Source organism: Apus apus, chromosome 14 (assembly GCF_020740795.1).
Source record: "Apus apus isolate bApuApu2 chromosome 14, bApuApu2.pri.cur, whole genome shotgun sequence".
Lineage (NCBI taxonomy): Eukaryota > Metazoa > Chordata > Aves > Apodiformes > Apodidae > Apus > Apus apus.
Window position 1 is genome coordinate 1,335,516 of NC_067295.1, and position 25,686 is coordinate 1,361,201.

The following is a 25,686-nucleotide window of genomic DNA, read 5'->3' on the forward strand; positions in this document are numbered from 1 at the left end:
GCCCCTTTCTAAACACAATTTATTTGCTATCCTACTTCCAGTGAATGACAATATTTCAGACAGCCACCTGGAGGGATCAAACTTTTTTTGTCCTTCTCCTCCCCAAAACCTCTGACAGGTCCCGTTTGGCTACAGCTGGAGATGTGAGTGCAGAGAGCACAGGCTCACACTCCAAGATAATCACCCAGGCCAAGATCATGCCATCCAAGCAGCCTTGGAACCACTGGGATCTCCATCCCTTGAACACACAGCACCTCTGCCAGGTGCCAGGGCACAGAAATGCTTATTTTGGGGCTTAAGGAGTGAAAGCCAAGCACACAAGCTCCTCAAGCAAGGAAGGGGTATCTGCTGAGAGCTACTTCCTCTCTCACTTGGCCTGAATCCAAGCTCAGGCAGACTCTGAGTCTGCAGTGGCATCCTGCCATTCTGGTGTTTCAGCTCCTGCCTCAGCACAGTCCACATTCCTCAGCAGAGATTTCTGCAGAAAGTGATCCAGCAGTGTTAGCAAAAGCCTTTAGATACAGTAGTATTCCAACCTGGTAGAATTTAACAGGTTTTTGGAAAAAAAAAAAAAAAAGAGATTAGTTGATATTCTAATTTGAGAGACGAGTGTCAAGAGGTTTCTCTTCCAAGTTTCTGAATGGAGGAGGAGGAGGAGGAGATGGGAGAGATGAAACACAAAACAGGGTTTACAGCTACAGCAGTAGGGCAGGGATGGTGTTTCTTCATTGCAAGATACTCCTTGAGCCTTGCAGGTAAAGTAGAGGCACTTTCCCCTGGGTGCAAATGCCACCAAGTGATCACTGCACGTTTACACTGAAGCAAGTGAAGTGAACCCATTTAGGTATGTCCTGCAGGTAAAAAGATGGGGGAGAAACCCTGAATGCCTTCCAAGAAATGTTCTCCTATCCTGGCAAATGTTACTTTGAAAGACTTCTGACTTTTAAAGATATTATGCTTTGCTTAGTACTGACATAATGGCTTCAAGATTCCAAACAAAAAAAAAAGGACTAAGACATCCAGCTGGACAGAAGGCAGCTCTGAGCCACCCAGAGCCCTGAGAGGTGACACTGTGGAAAAATGCAGCACTGGCTCTCTCAATTTATACAGGTTGCTAATCACAATGGTTTCTCTGGTAATCACTTAAACAGTCATTACAGATTAATCATCAAAAGGAGCTAGTTATGAACGTGGTATTCTATTGCTGCTGGTACCACCCTTCTCTATTCTGGTAGCATTGTACTGACACACGCCAACCTGAAACAACTGCTGATTTTCAAAAATTGACAACAAAAAGCCCCAAACCTCACTGTAAAGGCTGGCAGAACAGCCAGGGATGCCCTCACATGTACTATGGGACTGGCAGCTCAGTTTGATTCCAGCCTCTTACCAAGCTAAGTTTGTCCTTTACCAATCCCCTGACCTAAAGAGGTTTACTTTGCTTGCTTAAATGCACTGTCAGACTGTGGATAACCAGAGCCAGCTTCCTTCAGAAGAACAGAGGGGAGGGTGTGAGCGCTCGGGCAGGGAGCACAAGGCCCTGCTGGACTCAAACATAACTTACCTTTTTGGCCTCTCATTCAGGCTGGTGCTGCGAGCCCTGAAGCTGTCCTTCTCAGGGGTGTCATCAAAGGACAGGAGGACGTTGGAGCGCAGGCCCTGCCAGGGGGACAACAGGAGCTCAGCCAGGTTTGAAAAACACACTGACACAGCAAGTAGAATTTTTCTAGCTTCCAACAAAACGTTTAAATGTCTCAAACCAGTTTCTGAATGATCGTTTTTAGGATGTTGCCTTTGATCCAGGAGTGTCTGTTACCTTGGTAATGTAGGGGACAAAGTCCTTTCGGAAGGGCAGGCGGCAGCGGATGAACCACATGGCTATCACGTGGTGGGCCAGGCACACGATGTACTGGTTAAACCTGCAACAGCAGAAAGATCTCCACAGTTTAATGCTGCATTATGATGCCAATCCAGGACTGAGGGACCCCTCCATCTGAGAACTGTCCCTTTACCTACTGCAAGTATAAAGAAAAAAAACCCTCAGAAGTTCTGTCTGAGAAAAACAAGGTATTTTGCCCAATGACCCCTCTTCAGAAACAGCCTGGAGACAGCAGAATGAGCAAGATCCTATAAATAACCTTGCACCCCAGCACTACAGAAAAAAAAAAAGCATGTCTCATTCTCTTCATTTTACAGGTGAGGCAGGAGCACATTTGCTTACTTGGAAGGGTTTGTGTAGGGCAGGGAGATGGCAAACACGCTGGCATACTGCTCTGCTGCAAAGTTCCTGTAGAGGTGAGGCAGCCTGGCTAGAGCTGGAACAGTGCAAGAAGAAAACCACCACAGGTGAGGTCTGAACACAAACTACTCAATATCACAATTCAGTTTCATTTGAATTGTTTTGTTTCATCTACATCATCAGCTGACATGAAGTCAACATCAGGGTGTGATTTCAAGCTATTTAAGAAGCTTTGTACTTCCAACCACTGTCTGGCTGCACTACACAGGGCATGTCTCTTTCTTCAGTGTGTGCAAGTGCTTTAAATAGAAAAACAGTAAGAAACAAGAGATGGTATTTCTGTCTGGCAGATGTGCAAGGGTATCACCAAGGAACCCTGACAGTACATGCCATTTGACTGATGCAAAATCAAAACATTCAGTGCAAACACTCCATTCACAACTACAGCAGACCAAAAGTAGAAGAACATCAGCACTTACTTGAAAGAAATTCTAAGAGAGGAATTGCCATATTGGCTGTGGCAGAAATGTGGGTTAATTTGACTATTAAGACAGGCAGGGCCTTGATGATGATGTCGGGCATCTCGACGCTGCAGACGGAGAGCGCCACCACGCACTGGTTGGCGCAGCGGTAGATGAGGCCGTGCTCCAGGCAATACACAATCTCACGCTGGAAGAGTAGGAAGGGGGAAAAAAGTCACAATGCAGGGAAAGACAAAACCTCTGCTGTGCCACCTCCTGCCCTCAGGCAGCCTTTCAGAATGGTCTGCAAGGTATCACTGCTGCCAGGCCTGCACGACGCACATGACTTACCCAAAACGCACTAACACGGAACCCTAAGTAATGCTGCATGTATTCTAGGGCAAAGCCTGGAGATGGGACTTTGATCAAGTAGGTATTTTGAAATCACAGAACCACAGGATGGTCAGAGTTGGAGAGATTATCTAGTCCAACTCCCTGCTAAAGCAGGATGGCCTGGAGCACATTCCACAGGGCTGCATCTAAGTGGGTTTCAAATATCTCCACAGAGGGAGACTCCACAACCTCCCTGGGGAGCCTGTTCCAGTGCTTAATTATTAAAATAAATTATTAAGTTTCTGATTAAACAGAATTTTTTATTATCAGGGTCAAGTCACCCAGTGACTTGCAAGGGGGGACAGGTATGGATGGAGAAGAGTGAATCCAACTGACCCAGCAGTTACTGCTGCTCTAAGTTAGACAAGTGTTTTTCCCCCTCCAGCCAGTGTAGCTTTTAATAGCAGCAAAGGGCAAAATTACCTTGCACTTCCATCTCCTAATCAGGTAATAGGAGAAAAAGCTCTCCTATACAGGCTCAGGCCCAATCCCTCTACCCCCCCCCTTGCTTTCCCTGTACCTGTTTAGCTTTGTCCAGATAATTGTGGTAGGATATTAACGCCGTCAGCACGGGAACCACAGCCAGGTGCAAATCCGTGCGAGAAAAGCCTTCAGGGGTGCCATGGAGCCTGTCTGTGGTCTTCTTGTCTGTGAGCTGGTACATCACACAGTAAGAACACCTCAGGCTAAAAATGCTCTCTGAAAGGCAGTAGACAGGCACTACCCACAGCTTCCTTTCCACACACCCAAAGAACATGCATTATTACCTACTTCTGTACCTAAAACAACCCTCACAAAAAAGGAAGGTGAGTGGGGACTGACAAACCAGCATACTAATCTTCAAAATATTAAGCTGAAGGGAAAAAAACCCCCACAAAAACCTCAAAGAAAACCCCCAACCAACTCTCAAGAAACCAAAGGATCTAGGGGTTAAAGACCAGCAGGGTGCAGGGCATTACCATGTAGCTCAGTGCAGATGCCAGGAGGTCGATGTTACAAGGAGAGGTTAAAAACAGCACTTTGTAGCGGAGGGATTCAGGCAATTTTTTGAGGACCAACTTCAACACCTTCCAGTCTGTCTCCTGGAAAGAATCAAGGAGTTAAGGTGGAAAATTGTTGTGCCATTTCAGTTCAATTTGAAAGTAAGAGCAATCAAATTTCAGACACCATTTCCTAGGCAGATGTAGGTCTTCCCATGGTAGTTACATAAAAAGAAGTGGCATTTCATAGAATCATAGAATCATGTATCTGTCACCAGTTCCTGTCTGTCACCCAGCTCTAGGTGCAATATTGGCACTGCAAACTGGAAGGCAACTTGTATCCAGATCCAACTGAGCTCAAAAAGTTTTTCCTCATGTTGAGGTGGAACTTCCTGTGCTCTAGTTTGTGTCCATTGCCCCTTGTTCTATCACAGGTCACCACTGAAAAGAGACTGGCACCTCCTTCTTGACACCCATCTTTCAGATATTTGTAGATATTAATAAGATCCCCTTTCAGTCTTCTCTTCTCTAGACTAAACAGTCCCCAGTCCTTCAGCCTTTCCTCATCGGACAGATGTTCCAGTCCCTTCATCATCCTCGTAGCCTCCATTGGACTCTCTGAAGTTAATCCCTGTCCCTCTTGAACTGTTGAGCCCAGAACTGGACACAATACTCCATGTGGGGTCTCACTAGGACAGAGTAGAGGGGGAGGAGAACCTCCCTAAACCTGCTGGACACACTCTTCCTAATGCACCCCAGAATACCATTGGCCTTCTTGGTCACCAGGGCACATTGTTGTCCCATGGATAACTTGCTGTCCACTAGGAGTCCTTCTCCATGGAGCTACTTCCTAGCATTCCTTCTTTCTAATGAACGATCTATATTTACAGGGAGAATTCATCCATCCTCAAAATATTTGAAAACCTTGCAGCAGGAGAGTTTCTTTTGGTTTCAAACGCTCTTTCAGAAACAGGATGATTTATCTCACCTTTGTTAAACGTATTTTTGCCCTTGTCTGCTCTGAAGCAGAGGGCAATGAAAGCTCTGCTCGGTCTCTGCAGAGCTGCTCTGGTGCTCCCACTGGTGGCTGTAATCTGAACAATCCACAGATTCTGCCCAAGAAGCAGGATTTAGCTATTTCTTTTCAGGCGTTTTTTAGCTACTCTGGGACAGAACCCTCTAGCCAGCTGGTTTAAGCTGACACAATTCATGTGAAGATGACAACTGGCACTGTGAGTGGACCTACCTGCTTCAAACACTGCAGAAGGACACCAAAGACCATGGAGTATGGCAGGTGCCCCACACGGACCGTGGGGTTCTGGGAAGGCACACTGGGACTTCCTGAAGGTGGGGAGAGAGTTCCAGCAGGCTTCTTCTCAGCAGTCCTCTTCTCTGCTTCTCTACAACATGGAAAGGGGGAAAAAGACATGTGAAAATCAAGACCTGAACAACCTATTCATGTGACCTACAGTGCTACCCTATTTGGCAGCCAGTTCAATGATCAAACAATATAAATTGCATTTTCAATTAAAAATCACAGGATTGCCCAGCAAACAGACAGCAAGGACTCTGTTTGGTCAGGCTGAGGATTATTATAGCCAGGCCCCTAGCAAATTTACAAAGATATCTTTTGGGGCATTTTACACAAAGATGGAGACTCCCTGTTTACAAGGAGACCCATGGAAAAGACAAGGGGTCATGGGCACAAGTCGCTCCTGGGGGGATTCCAATTGGACACAAGAGGTAAATTTTTCACCACGAGGAGTGTCAGACACTGCTCGTGGTCTCCCAAGAGAAGAGGTAAATTCCCCACATAGGACAGTCTTAAGTCTCAGCTTGAGAGGGTGCTGAGCCATCTCAATTAAACTATAGTTGTACCTAGAAAGGTTGGACCAGATGATCCTTGAGGTCCCTTCCAACCTGGCATTCTAGGATTCTATGAACCTCTGACCAAACTATAACATCAAAAATACCCAGATTTGTACAAACCACTGAATCAAACCCCAATGTAAAAACTGGTTTCGGGCAGGAAATTGCAAATATTTTTGCGAAGTTTTGTGAGCAGGAGCAGAAATTTCATATCTGAGATTTAAGAGCTCTGTAGGTGGGTGATTTGTAAGAACAATCCACCCAGGAGTTACTAGTTGAGACAATCCCAGGCTGTAACTATAGACCTGTCCTGCAGCAGATTCATCAGGATCTGGAAGATTTAGAAGAAATGCAGATTGCTACTGATGGACCTTTAAGCTCATGCAAAAAACACCAAATAGTTTGGATAACAGCTTTTGCTTAATGGAATGAGAAACCTACACAAAATCACACAGACAGTAAGGGCTGAACCTCACTGCTCCATCCTTGTTGGAAAGCCCAAGACGGTGGAGGGAGTCAGCTCGAAGCATCAGCAGGAAATCAAATACCTGTAACAAAGACACTGGAATCACTCAGAACCCAAGCCAGTGGAATGCTCTCCCACCTCCCCATGTGACACTTTATCAAATACAAAGGGATTTTTAGCAGATGCTGAGGCTAGTTCTGTAGGAGGCATCACTTCTGGTGTTACACACATACTCTTATGAGCCAAAGAAACACCGAATTCTACTTCTGGCAAGCTCTACAGCACACATTCCCCACCTGCCACCCAGGAGTCCCAAAGACAGGCTGCAGCTCTCAACCTGAGCACACAGATCACTGCTCATACCTGCAGCCTGATGCTGCTGGCCACAGCCAGGCTGTAGGAGTAGATGTAGTGGCGCTGGATGTGGTGGATCAGCATCTCGTAGACCCGCGTGGCGTGGCTGGAGGGCAGGCTGTAGAGCTTGGTCTGCAGGGGAGCAGAGACACAAGGCAGATGGACACCTGTTATTCAGCAGTGTGTATCTGCACTGAGAATTCCATAAAACAAAGCCAAAACTTGCTCCTGAAAGGAAGATGAACAGAAGGCTCTGGACAGAACCTCTGCAAAGACTCCGGAACTCTGCCTGGCTCCAGAAGGGCACTGGCTGGAACAACCAGCTCTAATGGGAGGTGTCCCTGCTCATTCAGGAACTAGATGATCTTTAACGTCCCTTCCAACCCCAACCAGTCTGTGATTCTATGATTCCCAGCTGCTCAACCATCTCGGGACATGCTACCCAAACACAAGGGATCTATTCCAGGTTGTCAGTCATTCCCTTTCTGCTGGTTTATGAACACATCTGCCCTTCACCCATGGAAATGTGCTCATATTCATTGTCCAGTGGAAATAGAGAAAATAAAACATTTAGGAAATGGTCATACAGCACCCAAAACTAGATTTAAAATATTAAGTGTATAAAACAATAGTTGGAGTATTTAGTAGCAGAAGGGTTATCTAAAAAGCCAAGCCCAGCATAAGACCTATTCTGAAGAAGACATGTTTATTGCACTGCAGCATTTACCTGAAGAATTATCAGAAGTCCAAGAACTGCTGTCTTGACATCCTCCAAAGAAGCTGAATATGAGAGCAAGTCCCTCTCCTCCAGTTCAGAAGGAGATGAGAGAGAATGTGCAGCCACCTTTTAAAGAGAAAAGCAACTTGAGCTTTAAGTCTGCAACACACCTTGCTTTTATTTCCACCCTGAAAGGTCAGGAAAAACTAGAGCAAGGCATCCTTGCTGGAAACTGCACAAGCCCTGTCAGGTAGCTCAGATCTGCACTGACAGGGTTTCTAAAGCTCCCCTCTGCTCTGCACTTCAGAGTTGCACCCTCCAGACCCAGCAGTGTGACAGCATTCTGCTGAGCCAAGCAACTGGTGACAATCTGGTTAGGCTCCTCAGACACAGAGAGAGGATCTGGCAAATGATATGGTGATGCTGCTGACAGCTGACCAAACTCTGCCTCACCTTTTCTATGATATCCAGCAAGCTGTTGAAGTGATGAGTGTTGCAGCCTTCAGCCAGGTCTACCAGAAGCTGAGTGGCCAGTTTTCGGACCTGATGGTCTTTATCCTCTGGAATGTGAGCCAGCTGAGAGATCACAACCAAGTTTATCAGCTCTTCCTGCAAGGGGACAGACCTTAATGAGTCTTGCTGCTTGGCTGGCAGCTGTTCAAACAGCTTGTTAAAGAGAAAATAATTACAAACAAAAGAACACTGATATTCTGATAGAAGCCTTGTCCCTCAGCTAGCTGGTTCCTTGATCTTTCCATCCAAATAAGTATTTCTGTGTGCCACCCCTCCAGACACTTCTGACTTCTGTTGCACTTGGATTCAATGCTTTGTTTTTTGTCTGTCCTACAGACTTCAGAGCCCAGGCTGAAATAAACTGTTGAAAAGGGATTTCTAGGGCTTGGGGTTTTTTGAAAGAGAGGAAACATGCTGTCCCTTCCTGTCCTCTGACACTCTGGGTATATTCCAAGGGCTTGAGGACATTCCTAGAGCTCTTCCCTAACTCCTCTCTCAGACAGCTTCCATCTTGGATTGCAATTAAACTGCAAGCACCAAGACAAGTCAATCTGCTCACATCAGATTATGTCCAGACCTCAACTTTTTACAAGGCTTTTAAACGAATCCTGCTTCTCTCCCATTGACTTTCCTTTCTTCCAAAACAAAACGTGTATGGAATTAACAACCTTAAAACACAGAAGTAAAGACACCACCAGATGTGTCCTGGTTGCTGCAACCTGAAGCTCCCACTGCACGTTGCACATACCTGGGTCCAACTAAGGACAACTAAAAGGCAAGTCCTCCTACAAGAAACCTGAAGAATCATGCCTAACATGTTATCTCCCACATTTAAGCACACTCCTCAGCGGCAGGGACAACCTGTAGCACACCATAAAACATTGCTCACCAAAGCCTTTCCCACCCCCTTAAGATCTCACATGTGATGATCAGAAGCAGATAAACACACACCTCGTAGAACTGTCTGTTAATGCTCAGAACAAAGGACAAGACATCCAGAACTTTAATACGAACTGCACTACGACTTTCGTTCCTAAAATGGGAAGAGCAAATTCAAGATGAATAAAGTTGCTGATATTTAGGGAAGGGGGGGAGGAGAAAAGGAAAGTAAATTAAACTAAGATACAACTTAAGAGTTAGAACAGTAACTGTCAGAGATCAGCTGAGCCTAAAGTTAATGTCTCTACATAAAAAATCAGACTCAAGGACAACTGGAAACTGGAATCTCAGTTCAACTTTTACTTCCTCTGGAGAACTAGAACTGCAGTTTTCCCATTTCCAGTCCAAACTAGGAAGCACATGTCAGAAGAACAAGTGCTCTGTTGAGCAAATTTAAAACCAAACATATGGCACTGAGGAAGAGCTGCTCCTTGGCAGCTTTTCACAGATGAGACAGAAGTTTGTTACTGCTGTTGGTATTTTAGATCCCAAAAATAGTTTCAGGAATACCAGTTCCAAACCAGATAACTTTCATGCTGGATAACCATATGCAATCCTGATGCTTAACATAAAAGTCTTGTTTGGTGTCAGAACTACAAAGGGCTGTGGGCTGGAACAGAGCTGCCTAAGCTAATTGGAATAGTACCACCCCATGGAAATGGAGGAAGAAAAAGCCCAACATTTGTATAAGTAACTCGGGGGAAAGTTTTTCTTCTGTTCAACAAAATCCTTTCATTTACTGTGCCCTGGAACTCCCATACTTCTTAACAGTCACTAACATTAGAACTTCAGAAAAAAATATAACTAACAGGAAAATGGGGCAAGAAATACTTGAAAGTGCCTTGTATTCACAAAGCTGTGATTTCATACCTGAAGAATCTCTCCATTAACAACTGCAGGTTGTGGATCCAGCCATCTTTGGCAGGATGAATGGACTCAGCTCTGTATGTTATCAAGTTTAATACAGAAGATTCCTTTCATGGGAAGATCAAGAATTTCTTTTTTAGTGTATAAGCAAATACAACATATCCCTTCCCCCAACCCCCTCCCCAAGAATAAGGCTCATGTCAGTCCTTGCCATGATTTTCTGACCACTTGCTATTTTAGGACTCTCAACTTCCAACTGTATTGAGTAACAAACCAGATTCAACTGGCAGCACAGGGAGACAATAATAAGTCAAGTCTTACTGGTCTCTGATCAGCACATCTTTCCACCAGCTCAAAAAATCTCTCTTCAGAGCCATGGAAGTCATTCTGGTCACAGAGTTCTTCTACTGTAGTCAAAAGATCATGTACAATGGACTTAAGTTCTTGGCTCTCCAGACACTGAAACAGAGACAAAATCATTCCTAAAATACTTTTACCTCACTAGAAAGTGCTGACTTTGAAACACAAACAGCAAACTCGGCTGAGAAGCAGAGTATTGAGAACTGGGCTAAACCCTCCTTTGGGTTCAGAGTTCACTGGAGCACACAACCAGGAGATCAGTTTGCAAAACCATTTCTGGCAAGGTCTTTTGGCTGAAAGCACATCAAGAGAGGCTCAGCACTCACCTGCAGCTGTTGCAGCAATCGCTCCATGATGTCCAGCAGGATATCCCAGGTTACAGCCTGCAGCTCCTTCCCATACTTCTTTATCAGGCGTGTGATGGACAGAACTATCTCGTAAGACACAACTGCATTGGGGCAAGTCATGGCCTGGAACACCAAGCATTGCAGTGAACAGTTGGGAAGCAGTGATCAGAAACCTTCCTAAATTCAAAGGAAACACACCTCACTAATGAGGAACTTCGCCTGAAGGTCTGAGGTAAATATATTCAAGTCTGTACACACAAAGGGCAAAGCCAAGAACGATTTTATGAAGTGCAGTCAGACTCTTGCAAACAGCTGTAGATCAGATGCCACAGACCTGCCTGACAGAGCAGACACAGGAGGTGAACACTCCCAAATCCTGCTCAGTGTACTTGGATGGGAAAATTCTGAGAGAGCTCTGAAGCTGTCCCTGAAGACATCAGCCCTCGTTGTTGTACCACACACTGGAAAGCATCAGAGTTTTTGCTTTGTTTTTCTTTTTTAAGCCAAAGTACTCACAATGCAGATATTTGATAACAATAATTCAGACTTTGCTTTTCTGGCCAAAGCTATTCCAGAAGGAGGTCTCAGTTTCCAACCTGAATCCTCTGCTGTTTCACTGTCTCCCCATCCCCATCCCATCCCCACTGTCTCCCCATCCCCAACTACTGCCTCTTGGCTTTCAGCCATACAAAGATCTCTTTGGTGCAGGGGATCACATTTTTGTTCTCCATCTGTACAGCTCCAGATGTCCACCTGATGTACAAGGTTCCCCCAGCATCCCATCCTACCTTGAGGAATGAAGGCAGCACTGAAGTTGGGGAATTCTTGAGGGAGTTGAGGCGATGAGCACCCCACAGAGCCATCCCCACAAAGAACACAGCTCCTCTCAGCAGCGCTGCGTCTGCCATGTAAGCTCTAGGGACAGATGGAAGGGAGGCCTTAGACCATCCTACAACTATTTTAGCATACAAGAGTCCACAGGAATATACAGTCACAACAGGAACTCCCAGCTGTTGTACATCAGAGCCTTACACAGCAGTTCACACGCACGAAAAGCAGAGAATCGTTTCGTACGAAAGGAATTAATTTCTAAGCACCAGAACCTTCACCTTGTTCTGCTGAGGTCAGTGACTCCCCACCCATCTCAACAGGACCTCTACCCAGTTCCTGGGGTTTTGTTAGATACACCTTTACCTGTCTTCCATGATCCTGCACATGTTGTAGATGGCACTGTGTCCCAAGTGAGTTCCCAAAAGGTTGCGCATAAGCTGCAAATTCAAAGAAAACACTTCAATATCTAATTGGTAAAATGCTCATCAGCCTAAATCTGCAATTAGCTGGCCCATCATGCCCCCTTATGGCAAGTAAATGTGTCCAGCCCCTTCCATGCCACAACAGAAGCCTGTCACCTCAACTGAGAGGAAACTGGGGGTGAATTCCATAGGCAGGGCAGGACAAGACTTACAGGAGCAATGTGCTGCTCCCTTAAGACTTGAAACAACTTTTAACTTTCTCTTGAAATAGGCACATCTGACACTTCATCTATGAGGCCAAAACAGTGAACTCATTAAAAACCAAACCAGGAGAAAGCTGTGACCTTCCAGCAGGGCTCACAGAGCTCCTTCACGTTGATGGTTCGGCACAGAGTGATGATAAACACCGGCAGGTTCTCCGAGGGCAGACAGTTATAGCACACAACTGCATCCAGGACTTGCAAGGAAATCTTTGGGAAAGAGAAGGACAAAATGGTTGTATGCTTCTAAGAGTGAAGTGGGTCAAATCCTAACCTGGCAGACCAGGAAATCTTCTGGAAGTCAAAAGGGATACAGAGATGTCTTTTTTTTCTTTGTTTTTTTTAATCATCATAAGACAGAAAATAAACCATAAAAAGCTCTGCTGAAAAACTGATGTGTCCAATTTATCAATGCTCTGTTTGTTTTAGAATAACATTATTCCTGGTGTACGAGATCCAAAGGTTTACAAATACCTCATAACATTGTATTAGCTCTCTTGTAAGATGAGGATAACCCAAGAGCAGAGTCTGATGATCTGATTTTGTTTCTAAAAGTTACAGTTTCAAAGAACTCTAAAGTACCAAGAAAGACTCAAATTACTGACCTCTATGTCCACAGATGATGAAGTCTGAATGCACAAGAGGCATATCTTGCTGTTAGGAAAGAACATTTAATTATAATTGCTTGTTTGGTATGATTTTAGGCAAATTACAAAGAGCCAAAACAGACAAGTAAATGAACATGTTATTTCATTCATCCTTACCCTTACTTTGGCATCATTGATAACACCCCTAGAGACACTGAACTCTTCAGCCTCCTTTATAAAATCAGCTGAAAGTTGCACTGAAATGCAGCTCACATGCCTACACTGATTCAACAGCACAGACCCTTTGTGGGACTAAGCAGTGCATCAGGTCTGTCCCAGGAAATGGGGAAAGCATGAAACTAAACCAGATTCAAACACTGTAAGAACTGAAACCCAAATATCTCTCAGAAATGTCAGGTATGAATGTCTGGAATGAAACAGATCCAGGTGGGATGAAAAAGATTCCACTTATCTGTATTTTGATCTGCAACTTTCTCCTGTAATTTACCAAGGATAGGAGCTAAAAAGCAAAACAAAACAAAACAAACAACTTACTGGACCATGTCAGCTACATAGTCTTCCAGGTAGCAGCTATTGAACTTCACCAGATTCACTAAAACCAGAAGGAACTCAGAAGACAAACCAACATCCATCCACTGTAGGACAAAGTCAGCTAAAGAAGGAAAACAAATCATTACAATATGCTTCCTACCCAGAACTGTTATCACTTTTTTCTTCTACCACTGGATACCTGTCCCTTAACTCATTCCCACCCGACTGAGGAGGGGTAGAGGCAATACTCACCCAACTCTTCCTCTAGGTAGGTGATGTATCTTCCATTCTCTGTTAGAGCCTTGAACACCTCCAGCCGTTCGTGCAGGTCTTCATTGGAGGGATAGTCTTTAATAACCTTAAAAAAATGTGCCCTGAGGATCCCTAATCTCTCACCCTTAAAAAAAAAAAACACAAAGAGGAGGGGAATAACAGTGTCACTAATGAAAACTGACAGTTAAGGCCTGAAGCTTATCAAGGTCTAGAACAGTAACCATCACGATTGAAATTATTATTTTCTTTTCCTCCAGGCTGTGAAAACACCTCCAGCCTCCTCTGGCTGCTGACAGAGCTCAGGTCTTCTCAACCACTTAGATCAGCACTTGGAGCTGGAAGCATTTGTCCAGCAACACACAGACAGCACTCAACACACTGTGGAATCCAAGGAGACTGCACCCCACAGCACTACCAGAACAGCTTTTAAAGAACTAAAGAAGCCAACAGACCAGAATCAAGGGCTGCTCTCCCTGAAAGCACCTACCCCTGCACCTACCCATGCCTCTTCAGAACACTGAAAACTAGAACTTTGGTCTGATACAGTCTGATGTTTGCACAGCACAGTGTGAAATCTGAAGAATTCATAGTGTGCTTAACTTGGCCAGGCTAGAAAAGTATCTCACACAGAACTTCATGCACTCTCAACATGCCCAAACACCAAACCAGCTGCAGACTGGGAGCAACAGGCCTGGGCAGAGACCATATAAAATTCACTGTACTACACTGAACTTAAGTATTTGCTGCTTCTCCAGAACATTGCCCCAAAACTGAAACATTTTCTAATAGACTATGAAAAAGTTTTGCTGTGAGGTCAAACCAAGACTTGCAGTGATTTCTCCTCCCACTCACTGGGCCCCACCAAAATAAACATGGAAAGCTGCAACGAAGATTGAAGGGGAGGGAAGGGGCTGGATCTAGATGATCTATAAGGCCCCTTCCAACCCCAACCATTCTGTGATGTGATTCTACGAAGAGCCACCCAGTGTTTTCCACCCTCACACTCTGCACAAAGCCCAGTTTCAGTGCAGTTTGCTTTCACCTGTCCTTGGACGATTGACTTCAGCAGGTGAAGAACCGCGTGTCTGGCTTCGGCGGGGCGCTCTGGCTGGAGCATGTCAGCCACCACCTTCCAGATGGCTTCCACTGCATGCTGGAAACAAACACAGGAGACAGGCAGCAGCAGGGAAGTGAAGCTACTTCTGGGATCTCTACCCAGGGGGTCAGTCATTAATTACAGCAAGTTAATGAGCTAGATCTCCAGGGATTTCATGGGCAGAGGTCTCTTCTGAGGGACACTCTCACCTGTCATTAGCTCAGAGGAACCACATGAGAGACACCAAACCCTGTCCTGTCTGACAACTTCCACCTCAGTAACTGAAGTTCTTAATTCACGCATTTTACAGAAACCTTCATCCCAATTCAAGGTGAGTTTCAAACTGATTTGAGGCTGCTTATTAACAAGACAGAGGAGGAAGCAAACACCTCTTCTAGAGGATCAACATCATCTCCCATGAACTGTCCTGAACAGGCCTGAATATTGGCAGTGTTCTCCCTCTATCCAGCTCAGGAAGCCCATCAGCTACATCCTCCCTGCTCCACAGTTGGTAGGTTGGACAAGACTACTTTTCTTTCACACCTTTTTTAAACCTTGTACAGGTCTGGACTGCACAAAACAGCTTCTGGAATCACCAAATCTAAAAGGCAGCCCAAACTACAGGAGCCTCTTAAGACAGGTTAAAAGCTGTTGCTTAAATTTCCACCTTTCCAATAGTTACTGAACATTTGAAACTTACCTCTTCAATTTTTTTTGTTTTTGCCACTTCACAGATTTGACCAATTGCTCGTATCCTGTTACTTAATCCACATTCTATGCTCAGTTCCTGGAAAAAAATGCAGAAAGAAGCCCACAGTTTGCCTTACTAGAAACACGGGTTTCTCAAAGGGGATCGTGAACCACAGAAAAATAAATCACACATTTGCCCAAAATTATCTAAACCATTAGTCATCACTGGAGCTTTTCAGGAATTCCTCCACAACATTTTCCATCAGCAAATGATTTGTCAAAACTAGAACTTTCAAAGAACTGGAGCCAAGCAGCTTTTCACCTCCAGGACAGATCATCTCAAGATCCTGAGATAAGTCAGCAGCTCCCTGGCTGTGGCACTTGCCCAGGTCATGGGAGAAGGGCAGAGGAAGGAGGGACATGAGGTCCAGCTCCCCAGCAGGTCAGCACAGGTGGGAAAGGATCCTGGTCTGCTTCTCCCTTTTTATGTGTTTTCCTCCCTGTGTGCCAACTATTCTGCTTGCAGACTTGCTGTACCAATTACTGGAATAATAATTATTATTTTTTATTATTATTTTTGCAAAACTGTAAGGTTTTCATTAAAAAGAAACAGTTTCCAGCTGGTGCAAACTGCCACCACAACCTTCGTCAAGCTCTGATTATAAAAAAAAAAGCAGCCTATTTTGAGGAAACACCCTGTGACCCAACATGAGACACCACCACCCTGTCTCATAAGCATTCAAATGTTGAGTAACTAAATTGCTGTCACTTTGAAGTAGGCAAGTTTTGATTGCATTTCACTAGAGAATGAGTTGAGAGATGAGGTACAAAGGCATGATCACTGCCATGAGAGGGGGTGGATGTCAAAAGAGAAAGCAGAACCACCAAGCCCTCCTTCCAGTCCTCCCAGCTCAGGTGATCCTGGCACCACCTCCACCTCTACTATGGGCAGTTCTCACACCTTGAGTATTTCTGCAGTGATGATAAACTCTGTTTGTTTCCCCTCCGACGACTTGGAACTTCCCCGGGATGTTCCCAGCCCCAGAAGATTCCTGAACTTCTCCTTCAGCCCGGAATCCTTGCCCTGAGGCTTTGCCATTGCTGACAAGCACCCAGCGCTGGGCCCTGCAGACACAGAAGAGGGTTTCAGTGAGGGGAGGCACAAGGGGCTCCTGAAGCAGGAGAACACCAGTGACAGCTGCCACAGCGTGGCTCTGAGAAGCAGCTCTGGTGGCTCCAGCTGCTTCAAACAAGAAGAATCCCAAGATGGGGGACAAGTCAGCAAGGAGGCCACACACATGAGGAGCCCTCAGCCCCCCCATCCCGCAGCTCCCTGGGGAATGGGGAGCTCAGGGTCACAATTTTCTGGAAGCTCTGAATGCCCAGCACCACCACCGCCCACGTGGGGCAGTTGTAAACCCTTGAGCTGATTTCTGAAGCATAAACACACACACGGACTTTTTGGCAGGTGTGAGCTGAAGTGCCCGTTCCCAGTCCCAAAGCCACGGACAGGCACCCGGCACCGTGCGGCAGAGGTGCCAGGAAGAGCCTTATGAACCTGAGAGTCTGGACATGCAAACACTGCCGCGGCCAGGAGGAAGCGGGGGGGCCGAGAACAAGCAGGCTCGTTACAGGGGTGGCAGACGTTCCGAAGCCAGCCCTGCAGCCAGCCCCGGCCTGCTGCCCCTCAGGGGCCCTGGCACACGGCTGCAGCAGGACCCCGGCCCCCGGCACAGCCCCAGCACCCTGCCCTCGGCACCGGCCCGCCCCTCGGCTGCGCCCGAGTCCCCGCGGACAGGACATCGCCCGCCCCGCCACCCCGCGTGCTGCCCGGCCCAGCAGCCCGGGGGACACGCTGCGGGGGCACAGGCCGCGACCCCCGCCCGACGGCGGGGACACCGCGCAGCCCCCCGCACACACCCCGGGGCACGGCGCGGGGCCCTCCGCCCGCCCCACCGCGGCCCCGGGCGGACACGCAACGGGGCACGCACCGCGGGCTCGCCCCGCACACCCCGGCTCCCGCATAGGGACCCTCGGGGGGCTCCCGCAGCCGGGGGCAGCCCCGCAAGGCCCCGCGTCCCCCGCACCGGGCACAGCCCCGCACCGGGCACCCCCCGCACCGGGCACCCCCCGCACCGGGCACACCCCCCGCACCGGGCACAGCCCCGCACCGGGCACCCCCCCCGCACCGGGCACCCCCCGCACCGGGCACAGCCCCCGCACCGGGCACAGCCCCGCACCGGGCACCCCCCGCACCGGGCACCCCCCGCACCGGGCACACCCCCCGCACCGGGCACAGCCCCGCACCGGGCACCCCCCCCGCACCGGGCACCCCCCGCACCGGGCACAGCCCCCGCACCGGGCACAGCCCCGCACCGGGCACACCCCGCACCGGGCATCCCCCGCACCGGGCAGCCCCCCCGCACCGGGCAGCCCCCCCCGCACCGGGCACACCCCGCACCGGGCACACCCCCCGGCCCGCTCGGGGCCTCCCGACCCCGCGCCCCGACTCACCCGCCGCCCCCGGCCCCCGGCGGAAGTCCCGCCTCTTCCGGCGGCGGGCGCGGGGCACGCCGGGAGCTGTAGTTCCCGGGGCAGGGCCGCCGCTCCGCGATGTGCGCGGCCGTGTCCGGCGGCGGCGGGCGGGCGGCCCGGAGGCTCGGCAGGGCCGGGGGGGCGGCCGGAGGTACGGGGCGGGCTGGGGGGGGAAGATCGGGGCTGGCGGGGCCCTGGCGCGGAGCCCCGGGGGCCGGGCTCAGCGCGCCGTGTCCCCGTCACGGGCCGGGATGGGGCAGCCCCCCGCCGGCCGGGCCGCCTGTGGGCCTGGCAGAACGCCCGGGAGTGCACCGTGTCCTTCGTCAGCTTCCCGTGCAGCTGGGACACGCGTGGTGTCCCCGCGGCGCGACGTGTGTCCCCGGGTTTGGTCACCGGCGCCCCGGCTCCCTCCCCACCGTCCCTCCCCCGCGGCTGGCTGGGGGTGGGCACCACGCGGAGGGCAGTGTCCGTCATCGGCAGGGTCCCCGGGGGTTGGTGGCACGTGGGGGGGGTCGGGCGGGGGACAAAGGCTGCTCCTTCCCCCTGGGAATCTGTCTCGTGTCCCGCAGTGAGCGGGGGCTGCGGCCCGGCCGCCCCCCCGAGGCGCAGCGGGAGGAGGAGGAGGAGCGTCAGCATCGCCTACGAGTGCGGGCAGGGGGCTGGCAGCGGGCGGGGGGCGGCGGAGCCCCAGGGACCCCGCTGGGAGCCGCGGGACTGGCGGCTGCAGCTGGAGCGTATCCGGGAAATGAGGAGCCACAGGGATGCTCCCGTGGATGCGATGGGAGTGGAGAAGTGTTACGACAGCAGTGCCCCTCCCCAGGTACAGCACCCGCAGCCCTGCCCCGCAGCCCCCCAGCTGCCTCAGCCTCGCCTTGCCCCTGGGCGTGTCCCGCTTTGGAGGTCTCCAGAAGAGAAAAATAAACTCCGGGTGTATCAGGACTTGAGGCGGGGGCTGGTTTCACAAGAGGTTACTGCAGAAGCATGAGAGAAACTGTTCATCCTGCCAGAGGAGGAGAGGCAGCCACTGCCTCCCCAGTCCCGGGCTGCTTGGGTTCAGGCAGCCCTCGTGGAGCAGCAGTGGGTGTTTGCTGAGATGTTCTCTGCTCACATTTCAGCCCGTGCTGGGCTTTAGAGACTGACCAGCAAACACAGCTGTGAAAGGCTCTTGTCCTCTGCTGGAACTGCTGCCAGGAGAGTCAGCAGGCTGGACTGAGGGCAGCAGCAAACAAAGGATGTTTTTCGACTTGGGAGTGAAAAACCTGAGAGAGTATTGTGGCAGTGCTAGGACAGGCTGGTGGGGCATGAAGGCACATCCCTTTTCCTTAATATCTTGGTAGGAGTCCAAGGAAAGTATCCAGCAAGATGCCTCTGTAACACAGAGGTAAAACCACACGGAGAAAAGGCAAAGGGAGCCGAGAAAAAGCTCCCCAGGCTGCTTTTATACTCTTTAGAGCAGCTCGTAAGTGTAGGTTGGCTTCCTTCCCTCTTGGGTCCACTTTGAAGGAGATACTGGTTGGAAGGAAGGGCCATGCTGGGATGTGCTCCCCAAGCCTGGGAACACAATCAAAGGCCCCAGATGACACCTCCCTCCGAGGGGACCGGTTGCATCAGTACAAAAACAAAGCGGAGGGGCTGCAGAGCTGTTCTCTCCATGCCTGATGCTGGGATGGGAACGTGGAGACATCCCACAGGCAGGAGCAGCAGGAGCCGTGTGTCCCACCGTGACCTGCCAGGCTCCAAGGGAGGTCTGGGGGACACAGCTGCACAGCCCCAGTGCCTGGAACACTGTCCTGGCATTGTGCCTTGGGCTGGGATCCCCTGGGAACATGGTTAGCTTTTGGCCCCAGGTTCAGGCAGCATCACACGCTCCCCAGCCATGTGGGCTGGCACCAAGTGCAGCTCTGGAGCCAGGGGGACAACAGTACAGGATATGGAAATAACTTTTCTTCCCTAGGGAAGCAGGTTTGTTGCTTCCGAGAAAAAGTGGATGTTGTAACCCTCAGCACACCCCAGTCCTCCTCACACAACTTCCATGCACTCAGAGATTACCCTGCTTCCCTGCCCCCAGAGGGTCTTCCTGGTGCACCTGTGGTTTTGTAAGAGAGCTGGAGGAAGGATTGTATCCCACCTTATCCTGGGTCAGCCCAGGTTAGCTGCATCATCCTCCTCGTTCTGCTGGGGATAGAATCACCTCTGGGGAAAAATAAGTTGAATAATAGGAAGTGAATGGTCTGGGCTAAACCCTTCATGAGAGCACCAGAGGAACTCTGGGTATTGTGCTTCATGTCCCAGTCTCCATCATCCCAGTTCTTCAGATGTGGTTCCATGAGGAGCTCACTGGAGCCAGATGCCCAGTTCCTGCTGAAGCTTAGTGGGAAAGGGCTTGGGATTTTCCAAAGCTGCTTTAGAGCTGAAATTGCATGAAAAAACATTGGGCAGTTGTACTTCTACGTCCTGTGGGGTCTCCTGAGAATCCCATCATCAGGAAAAGCTTTTGTCTGTCCCCTCATGGCACCCTTGGATGTGAGAGCCCAGCAGGCAGTAGCTGCTCCTTGCCCTTTTATGCATGCTGGCTGGATTGTAGGTGTTTCATTTCCCCCTTTATTGTCTGACAGAATCAAAAGGTGATGGATGATATCTGTTGCAGCTTTCCAGTCTCTTATAGACAGAGACACAGAATTGTCACAGGTGGAAAAGACCTCCAAGATCCCTGTGTCAAACTGTCAGCACCTCCTGCCCTAAAACCAAACAAACTAAATCCAAAACCACCCACTAGAGCATGTCCTGAAGTGCATTTAAATACCTCTAAGGATGGTGACTTCACCACCTCCCTGTGCAGCCTGTTCCAGGGTCTGACCAGTCTTTCAGTAATTATTCCTAATATCCCATCTAAACCCCCCTGGCCCAACTTCAGGCACTTTGATCATTATCAGGGCTGAATCAGATCCATCTGATGTGCTGGGCTGAAGATGGTGCCAGGTGGGAGAACCAAGCCCTGGAGGTGGCTGGATCCCCTCGGAGATCTTGGGGTGTCTCAGTGTCTCCTTGTCCCCAGGTTATGCGCTACCAGGTGCTGCTGTCACTGATGCTCTCCAGCCAGACCAAGGACCAGGTGACCTGGGGGGCCATGCGGCGCCTGCGGCAGCGCGGCCTCACCGTTGACACCATCCTGCAGATGGAGGATGCCACGCTGGGGCAGATCATTTATCCCGTGGGATTCTGGAGGGTGAGTGCCAGGAATGTGGCAGCACCCAACGTGCAGGCAGAGGAACCCCCTGCACTGTCCTCTGCTCCCGCGCAGCCACCTGAGACCGCTCCGAGGCCCAGGAGGGGAGCACAGGGTGTCCTTTCTGGGCTGTACTCAAGGCTGCATTTCACTCCAGTTTTAGCAGTTTGTGTTCACAGTGAGACTGCTTGCTGCAGTGCCTGGAGGGCAGAGCTCCTCAGGTCTCAGCATTTTTGCTTTCAAGGAGAAATCAAAGACCTCCCCTCCCCAAACTCCACTGTGTGGCCTCACATGTAACGTACACTCAGGGATCATTTTGTTTTCTGAGCTGCTTGTCTCTCTGTTCCCTCAATTTGAGGGTAACTTGGGTTTTCTGCCTTTCCCCTGGTTTTCCAGAACAAGGTGAAGTACATAAAGCAGACAACAGCCATCCTGAAGGAGAAATATGGGGGTGACATCCCAAGGACAGTGGAGGAGCTGGTGCAGCTGCCGGGAGTCGGGCCCAAAATGGCCCACTTGGCCATGAACATCGCCTGGGACAGTGTGTCTGGGATAGGTAGGTTGGGCTGTGTGTTCCCCATTCCTCTTCTAAATCCTGTCTGATCCATTCCCTGGGCACTGGGGAAGCATTGCAGCTAGGAAACCTGCCTGCCCCAGCAGCCTGATAGCATCACTTAGTTTAGCCACCTGCAGAGTATTTGTGGGGGGGCTGAAGGATGTGACCCTCAACCACTCGCAGCAGAGGAGTTGCTGTAGGATTCACTTATGGGCCCAGCCACTGCTTTTCCCCAAATTCGATAGCAGAAACCCCCAAGGGCAGTCACTCCCTCCTCCTGAGCTGCTGGTAAGCAGTGCAAGTAGTGCTGGAAAGAAGTGGGGCTCAGCCCAAGTTACCATTTGAAATGGGTAATTTGTGGTGGGTGATGGAAAGAAACGGACTGGGGCTATGGGAGCTCCAGAATTTGGGATCTGTGGCAGTTTCTGCTGCTGGGCAGCCAGGGCCCCCAGGTACCTTTGTTGTTGTGCCATGTTGATTGACCAGAGGGAAGTTTTCTCCCACGCGGTGCTGCTTTGGGAGCGTGGCTGGTAGCCGAGCTGCCAGCAGATGGAGCTGGACAATCAGATCGGCTTGGGGGGCCCCCTGGGGACAGATTAATATTCCAAGTATATTTGCTGGTTAATGGAGGAGCCCTGGGAAAGCCGGGAATGCTGCTACCTGAGGAATGCCAGCACGCAGCTCCAGGACAGCGTGGCAGCAGAGTCTCCTGCCCCAGTGACCATCAGCTGGACACAATGTGGCTCTTGCCCTGGATTCATCAGCTCTTGGGGTCTGTTGTTCTCTCCCTGCTGAGGGGAAGGGAAGTCTGGAGGGAGCCAAACTAGCCAACTGTTTTCCAAATAATTGTGTGCTCAGTTTTGATTTAGGAGGCACGACTCTGTCTTCCTGTTTACAGCAATTTCCTGGGTTTTGCCCAATTAGCCATAGAGACAGGTTTATCACAGCTGATCTAACAATAATATACTTTGCATTCAGAGCTTTTTAGCTCAAAGCACTTTATAAACATTGGTTTAAGCCTCACAAACCCTCTTGTGTTGGTAGATATTATGAAATGTGTTTTCCATCTGGATAAAGAAGGGGCAGAGCTGGCAGCTTGCGTAAGCTCAGCTGAAAGGCAGGGAGCCTGGGACAGGCTGCCCTGCTGGAAGAGAGCTTGGGGAGCTCTGGGGAAGGCTGGGCCAGCTCCTCTGAGCCTGTCACTAGCTGCGTGCTGTGAGAGACCCACCCCATCCTGCTTTTGGCTCTAGTCCCAGGGAGAGGGCAAGCAGGGTTGTGCTGGGAGCCTCTCCTCTGTGCCTGCTGGGCTGCAACGGGCAGCTTGGGGCTCTTCTCTCTCCTTCAGGTGTGTCTGCCCCCACCTAAACTCTGGGTTCTCCCTTCCTAGCTGTGGACACCCATGTGCACAGGATCACAAACAGGCTGAAGTGGGTGAAGAAGGAGACCAGGTACCCTGAGGAGACTCGGGTAGCACTGGAGGACTGGCTGCCCAGGTGAGACCTCAGCCTCCTTCCTCCACTGGTGCTTCATCTTCAGTATCAGATGCCAGCTGACAGGTGCTCTGTTGCATCTCCACGTCTGGCACACGCCAGAGCACAAGGACATGGCCACAGGCACTCCGAGTGCTTGGTCTCTGTTCCCCATCCCACTCCAGGGGGACTGGGAAAGGTTAGGAGGGCTGTTCTTAGCAGGAGCCTGGGACCTGCCTCCAGGCACCTTGGGGAGCCAAGAGGAACAGACAGTGGGGGAAAGGGATCCGTTCAAAAGCACGGGCTGTTCTTTAACCCCCCCTAGCAGCTCTACCGGAAAGCTCATGGGTTTGTTTTTTTGTTTTCCCCTCTCTCTGCAGGGATCTCTGGAGGGAGATAAATTGGCTCTTGGTGGGCTTTGGCCAGCAGACCTGCCTGCCTGTGAATCCTCGCTGCAACGAGTGCCTCAACCAGGACATTTGCCCAGCTGCTAAGAGATGCTGAGGGCTCCTCCGGCCTCGGCAGAGCAGCCAGCCCAGCTGCTGGGGCCCGGCAGCCGCCCGGAGCCCCTCCTGGGGAACGGGAGCCTCCTGCGGGCAGCCCAGCAGCGCTGGGGAGGCACCAGTGCCCGAGCTGTGCGCGGGGAAAAGGGCCTTCCCTGCTGCCCCGCGTCCCTGCTGCCCCGCGCTGCCCGCTCCAGCCCCCGGGAGCGCCCGAGCACAGCCCGGAGAAACGCTTTGTCTCAGGGACCGCGCTGCTGCTTGTCCATGCACACTGAATAAAGGTGGTGGGTTGTTGGTTTGTTTTTTCACCCGTGAGGTTTGCTGGCATCTGTGCAAGACCGGGTGGGGGGAGGAGAGCACGGGTGAGCTCCCCAGGCATGAGGCCATAGCAAGCAGCCCTGCCTGCCCGCAGCACAGCCTGCCCAGCCCCGGGGCCCTGCTGGGAACAGGGCACAACGCAGCACTTCAGGAGCTAGGGTCAGAGGAGGCCACTGCCTGGACAAGTGAACTTTGGGTCTCGGTTGCAGGGGGCAATGCAGAGCAGGGCCGGCAGGAGACAAACCAGCACCCCTCTCAGGTCTGCGTGTGCCAGCAAGGGTTACTGTGGCCGCAGGAGCCAGGCTGGTGTGTGCCTCAGAAGCTGACACAGGGACAGCACCACCTCTGTGTTTTTGTTCTTCAAAGAAAGGGCAGTGCTGACTTCATTGTCGAGCTTCAAAGGAATAATTTCAGCTACTCTTTAAACAGGCAAGGGAGGAAGCAACGTTTACAATGTGCTAACCAAGGCTGTCATTCCGCTCTGAAGTTCCCCACCAAACAGATGGGGAAGGAGCAAATAAGTACTTGGTACATGGGGAAACAAAGTTTATTACTGACATTGCAGTGTACATTGTTTTTATAATGTAGCTGACAGCCTTACATTTTATTGATTTTTTTTTTCTTCCAAGTTAAATGTACAGGAACTGAATAATTACTACTGAGCTACAAGATGTCAGAAATACAGTAAGTGCTTGAACCAGGAGCATTTTCCATGGACTAAGCAGAGATTAAGATTTTTAAATCTTATCAGTACAGATTTGCACACCTGATTTCTTTTGATCTGCATTCAGAACTACATGTTCTTCCCTCCCCCCCCCCCCCCACTCAACTACAGTGGTCCAGTCTTGTAGGAGCAGTGCAGTATTTACAGATGGGTCTTTGCTCTCTGACATGCTTGGGAGAGCAGGATGTTCAGGTCAGGGAGACAGGGAATGTCTGCCCTGGGCAGAGCTGGGGGCACTGCTGGGCTTTGGCTGTGCAGGCACGTTAAGCAACACACAGACCATGATAAAGAAGGGCTCCTTCAAAAGATTACTGATGTAGAGAAGTAAACATTGGGAGGGAGACAAAGAGAGAGCAGGGAATTGTCTTTGAAGTGGGGCAGAGGTGTCTTGTTAATGGCAGAGTCCTGGAGGGGAGGCAAACCTCTCAGCTTCCTGATCCAACATCCTGCTGCCAGTCTCCTCCCTGATAGCCAAACACCTGCACCACTTCCAAAGTCATTCTTTTCAACCTGTTCAGCCCATCAACATTCCTAACAGGTAACCTTCAGAAAAGAGAACTCATCTCCTTCACCCCTGAGGCTTTCCCTGCTCTCCTGCCAGCCAGCAAACAGCTGCGGGCATCAGCTGCTCCCCATGGTGGAGCCAAACGTCCTGCCTGTGCTGCTGCAGTCCCTGCCCCACACTGACCCCCAGCCTGCTGCCCAGTAGAGCAGTAAGTTATAAGGCACCTTTGAGCTCAGTACTTCAGAAATACACACAGAGCTGTTACCACATCCCTGATAAACCCAGAGGCCACAGGGCTTCCAGCACCAGTGCTGGGGTGAGGCAGTGAACTCAGCATGTGCTGTGGAGTGGCCATCCACGGCCAAGGGATCACTGCCACTTGCTTTTAGCTGGGGAAAGTGGCTTTGTACTCGCCTGTCCTGCTGTGCCTGGTCCCTTCCCATGGCTGCCTTGGCATTGGAACAGAAATACCAGGAGCTGCTGGGGCGTGGGAGGGAGAGGGCCAGCCCTGTCACAGCTGGGACCCTGCCCTGGGAAAACACCTCTGTCTGCAGCCCCCGAGAGCTTTGTTCAGCTTAGTCATCTTCCCTCATTTACAGCCAAAGGCAATTAATACAGAGCATAAATGGGCTT

The 25,686-nt window shown here is 50.3% G+C and overlaps 2 protein-coding genes across 8 annotated transcripts in view; one reads left to right on the top strand and one right to left on the bottom strand.

Annotated features, from left to right (window-relative positions):
* The window catches only part of TSC2 (TSC complex subunit 2), a 33,437-nt gene extending 15,686 nt beyond the window's left edge, over positions 1 to 17,751 (bottom strand). For 6 of the 7 annotated variants that reach the window (XM_051631724.1, XM_051631723.1, XM_051631722.1 and 3 more), the window contains exons 1-24: positions 16,179 to 16,881; positions 15,228 to 15,314; positions 14,474 to 14,584; positions 13,411 to 13,555; positions 13,162 to 13,279; positions 12,625 to 12,673; positions 12,104 to 12,229; positions 11,701 to 11,774; positions 11,295 to 11,421; positions 10,486 to 10,629; positions 10,121 to 10,258; positions 9,803 to 9,906; positions 8,945 to 9,026; positions 7,934 to 8,089; positions 7,490 to 7,606; positions 6,772 to 6,894; positions 6,384 to 6,490; positions 5,320 to 5,473; positions 4,053 to 4,175; positions 3,614 to 3,748; positions 2,719 to 2,908; positions 2,222 to 2,315; positions 1,817 to 1,919; positions 1,565 to 1,659 (exon numbers count right to left, since the gene is read on the bottom strand). In XM_051631724.1, coding sequence (XP_051487684.1) covers positions 1,565 to 1,659; positions 1,817 to 1,919; positions 2,222 to 2,315; positions 2,719 to 2,908; positions 3,614 to 3,748; positions 4,053 to 4,175; positions 5,320 to 5,473; positions 6,384 to 6,490; positions 6,772 to 6,894; positions 7,490 to 7,606; positions 7,934 to 8,089; positions 8,945 to 9,026; positions 9,803 to 9,906; positions 10,121 to 10,258; positions 10,486 to 10,629; positions 11,295 to 11,421; positions 11,701 to 11,774; positions 12,104 to 12,229; positions 12,625 to 12,673; positions 13,162 to 13,279; positions 13,411 to 13,555; positions 14,474 to 14,584; positions 15,228 to 15,314; positions 16,179 to 16,517 — 3,041 coding nt within the window. In that variant the 5' untranslated portion in view covers positions 16,518 to 16,881. Of the gene's footprint in view, positions 1 to 1,564; positions 1,660 to 1,816; positions 1,920 to 2,221; positions 2,316 to 2,718; positions 2,909 to 3,613; positions 3,749 to 4,052; positions 4,176 to 5,319; positions 5,474 to 6,383; positions 6,491 to 6,771; positions 6,895 to 7,489; positions 7,607 to 7,933; positions 8,090 to 8,944; positions 9,027 to 9,802; positions 9,907 to 10,120; positions 10,259 to 10,485; positions 10,630 to 11,294; positions 11,422 to 11,700; positions 11,775 to 12,103; positions 12,230 to 12,624; positions 12,674 to 13,161; positions 13,280 to 13,410; positions 13,556 to 14,473; positions 14,585 to 15,227; positions 15,315 to 16,178; positions 16,882 to 17,731 lie in introns of those variants that run through there. The other variant, XM_051631725.1, reaches the window with a different exon arrangement.
* Positions 17,752 to 17,816: 65 nt separating this feature from the next.
* NTHL1 (nth like DNA glycosylase 1) lies at positions 17,817 to 23,814 on the top strand. The gene is made up of 6 exons (XM_051631737.1): positions 17,817 to 17,903; positions 18,322 to 18,572; positions 20,808 to 20,978; positions 21,375 to 21,534; positions 22,922 to 23,027; positions 23,384 to 23,814. Exons 1-6 carry the CDS (start codon positions 17,831 to 17,833, stop codon positions 23,505 to 23,507), a joined length of 885 nt encoding a protein of 294 aa, XP_051487697.1. The 5' UTR covers positions 17,817 to 17,830; the 3' UTR covers positions 23,508 to 23,814.
* The last annotated feature ends 1,872 nt before the right edge of the window (positions 23,815 to 25,686 follow it).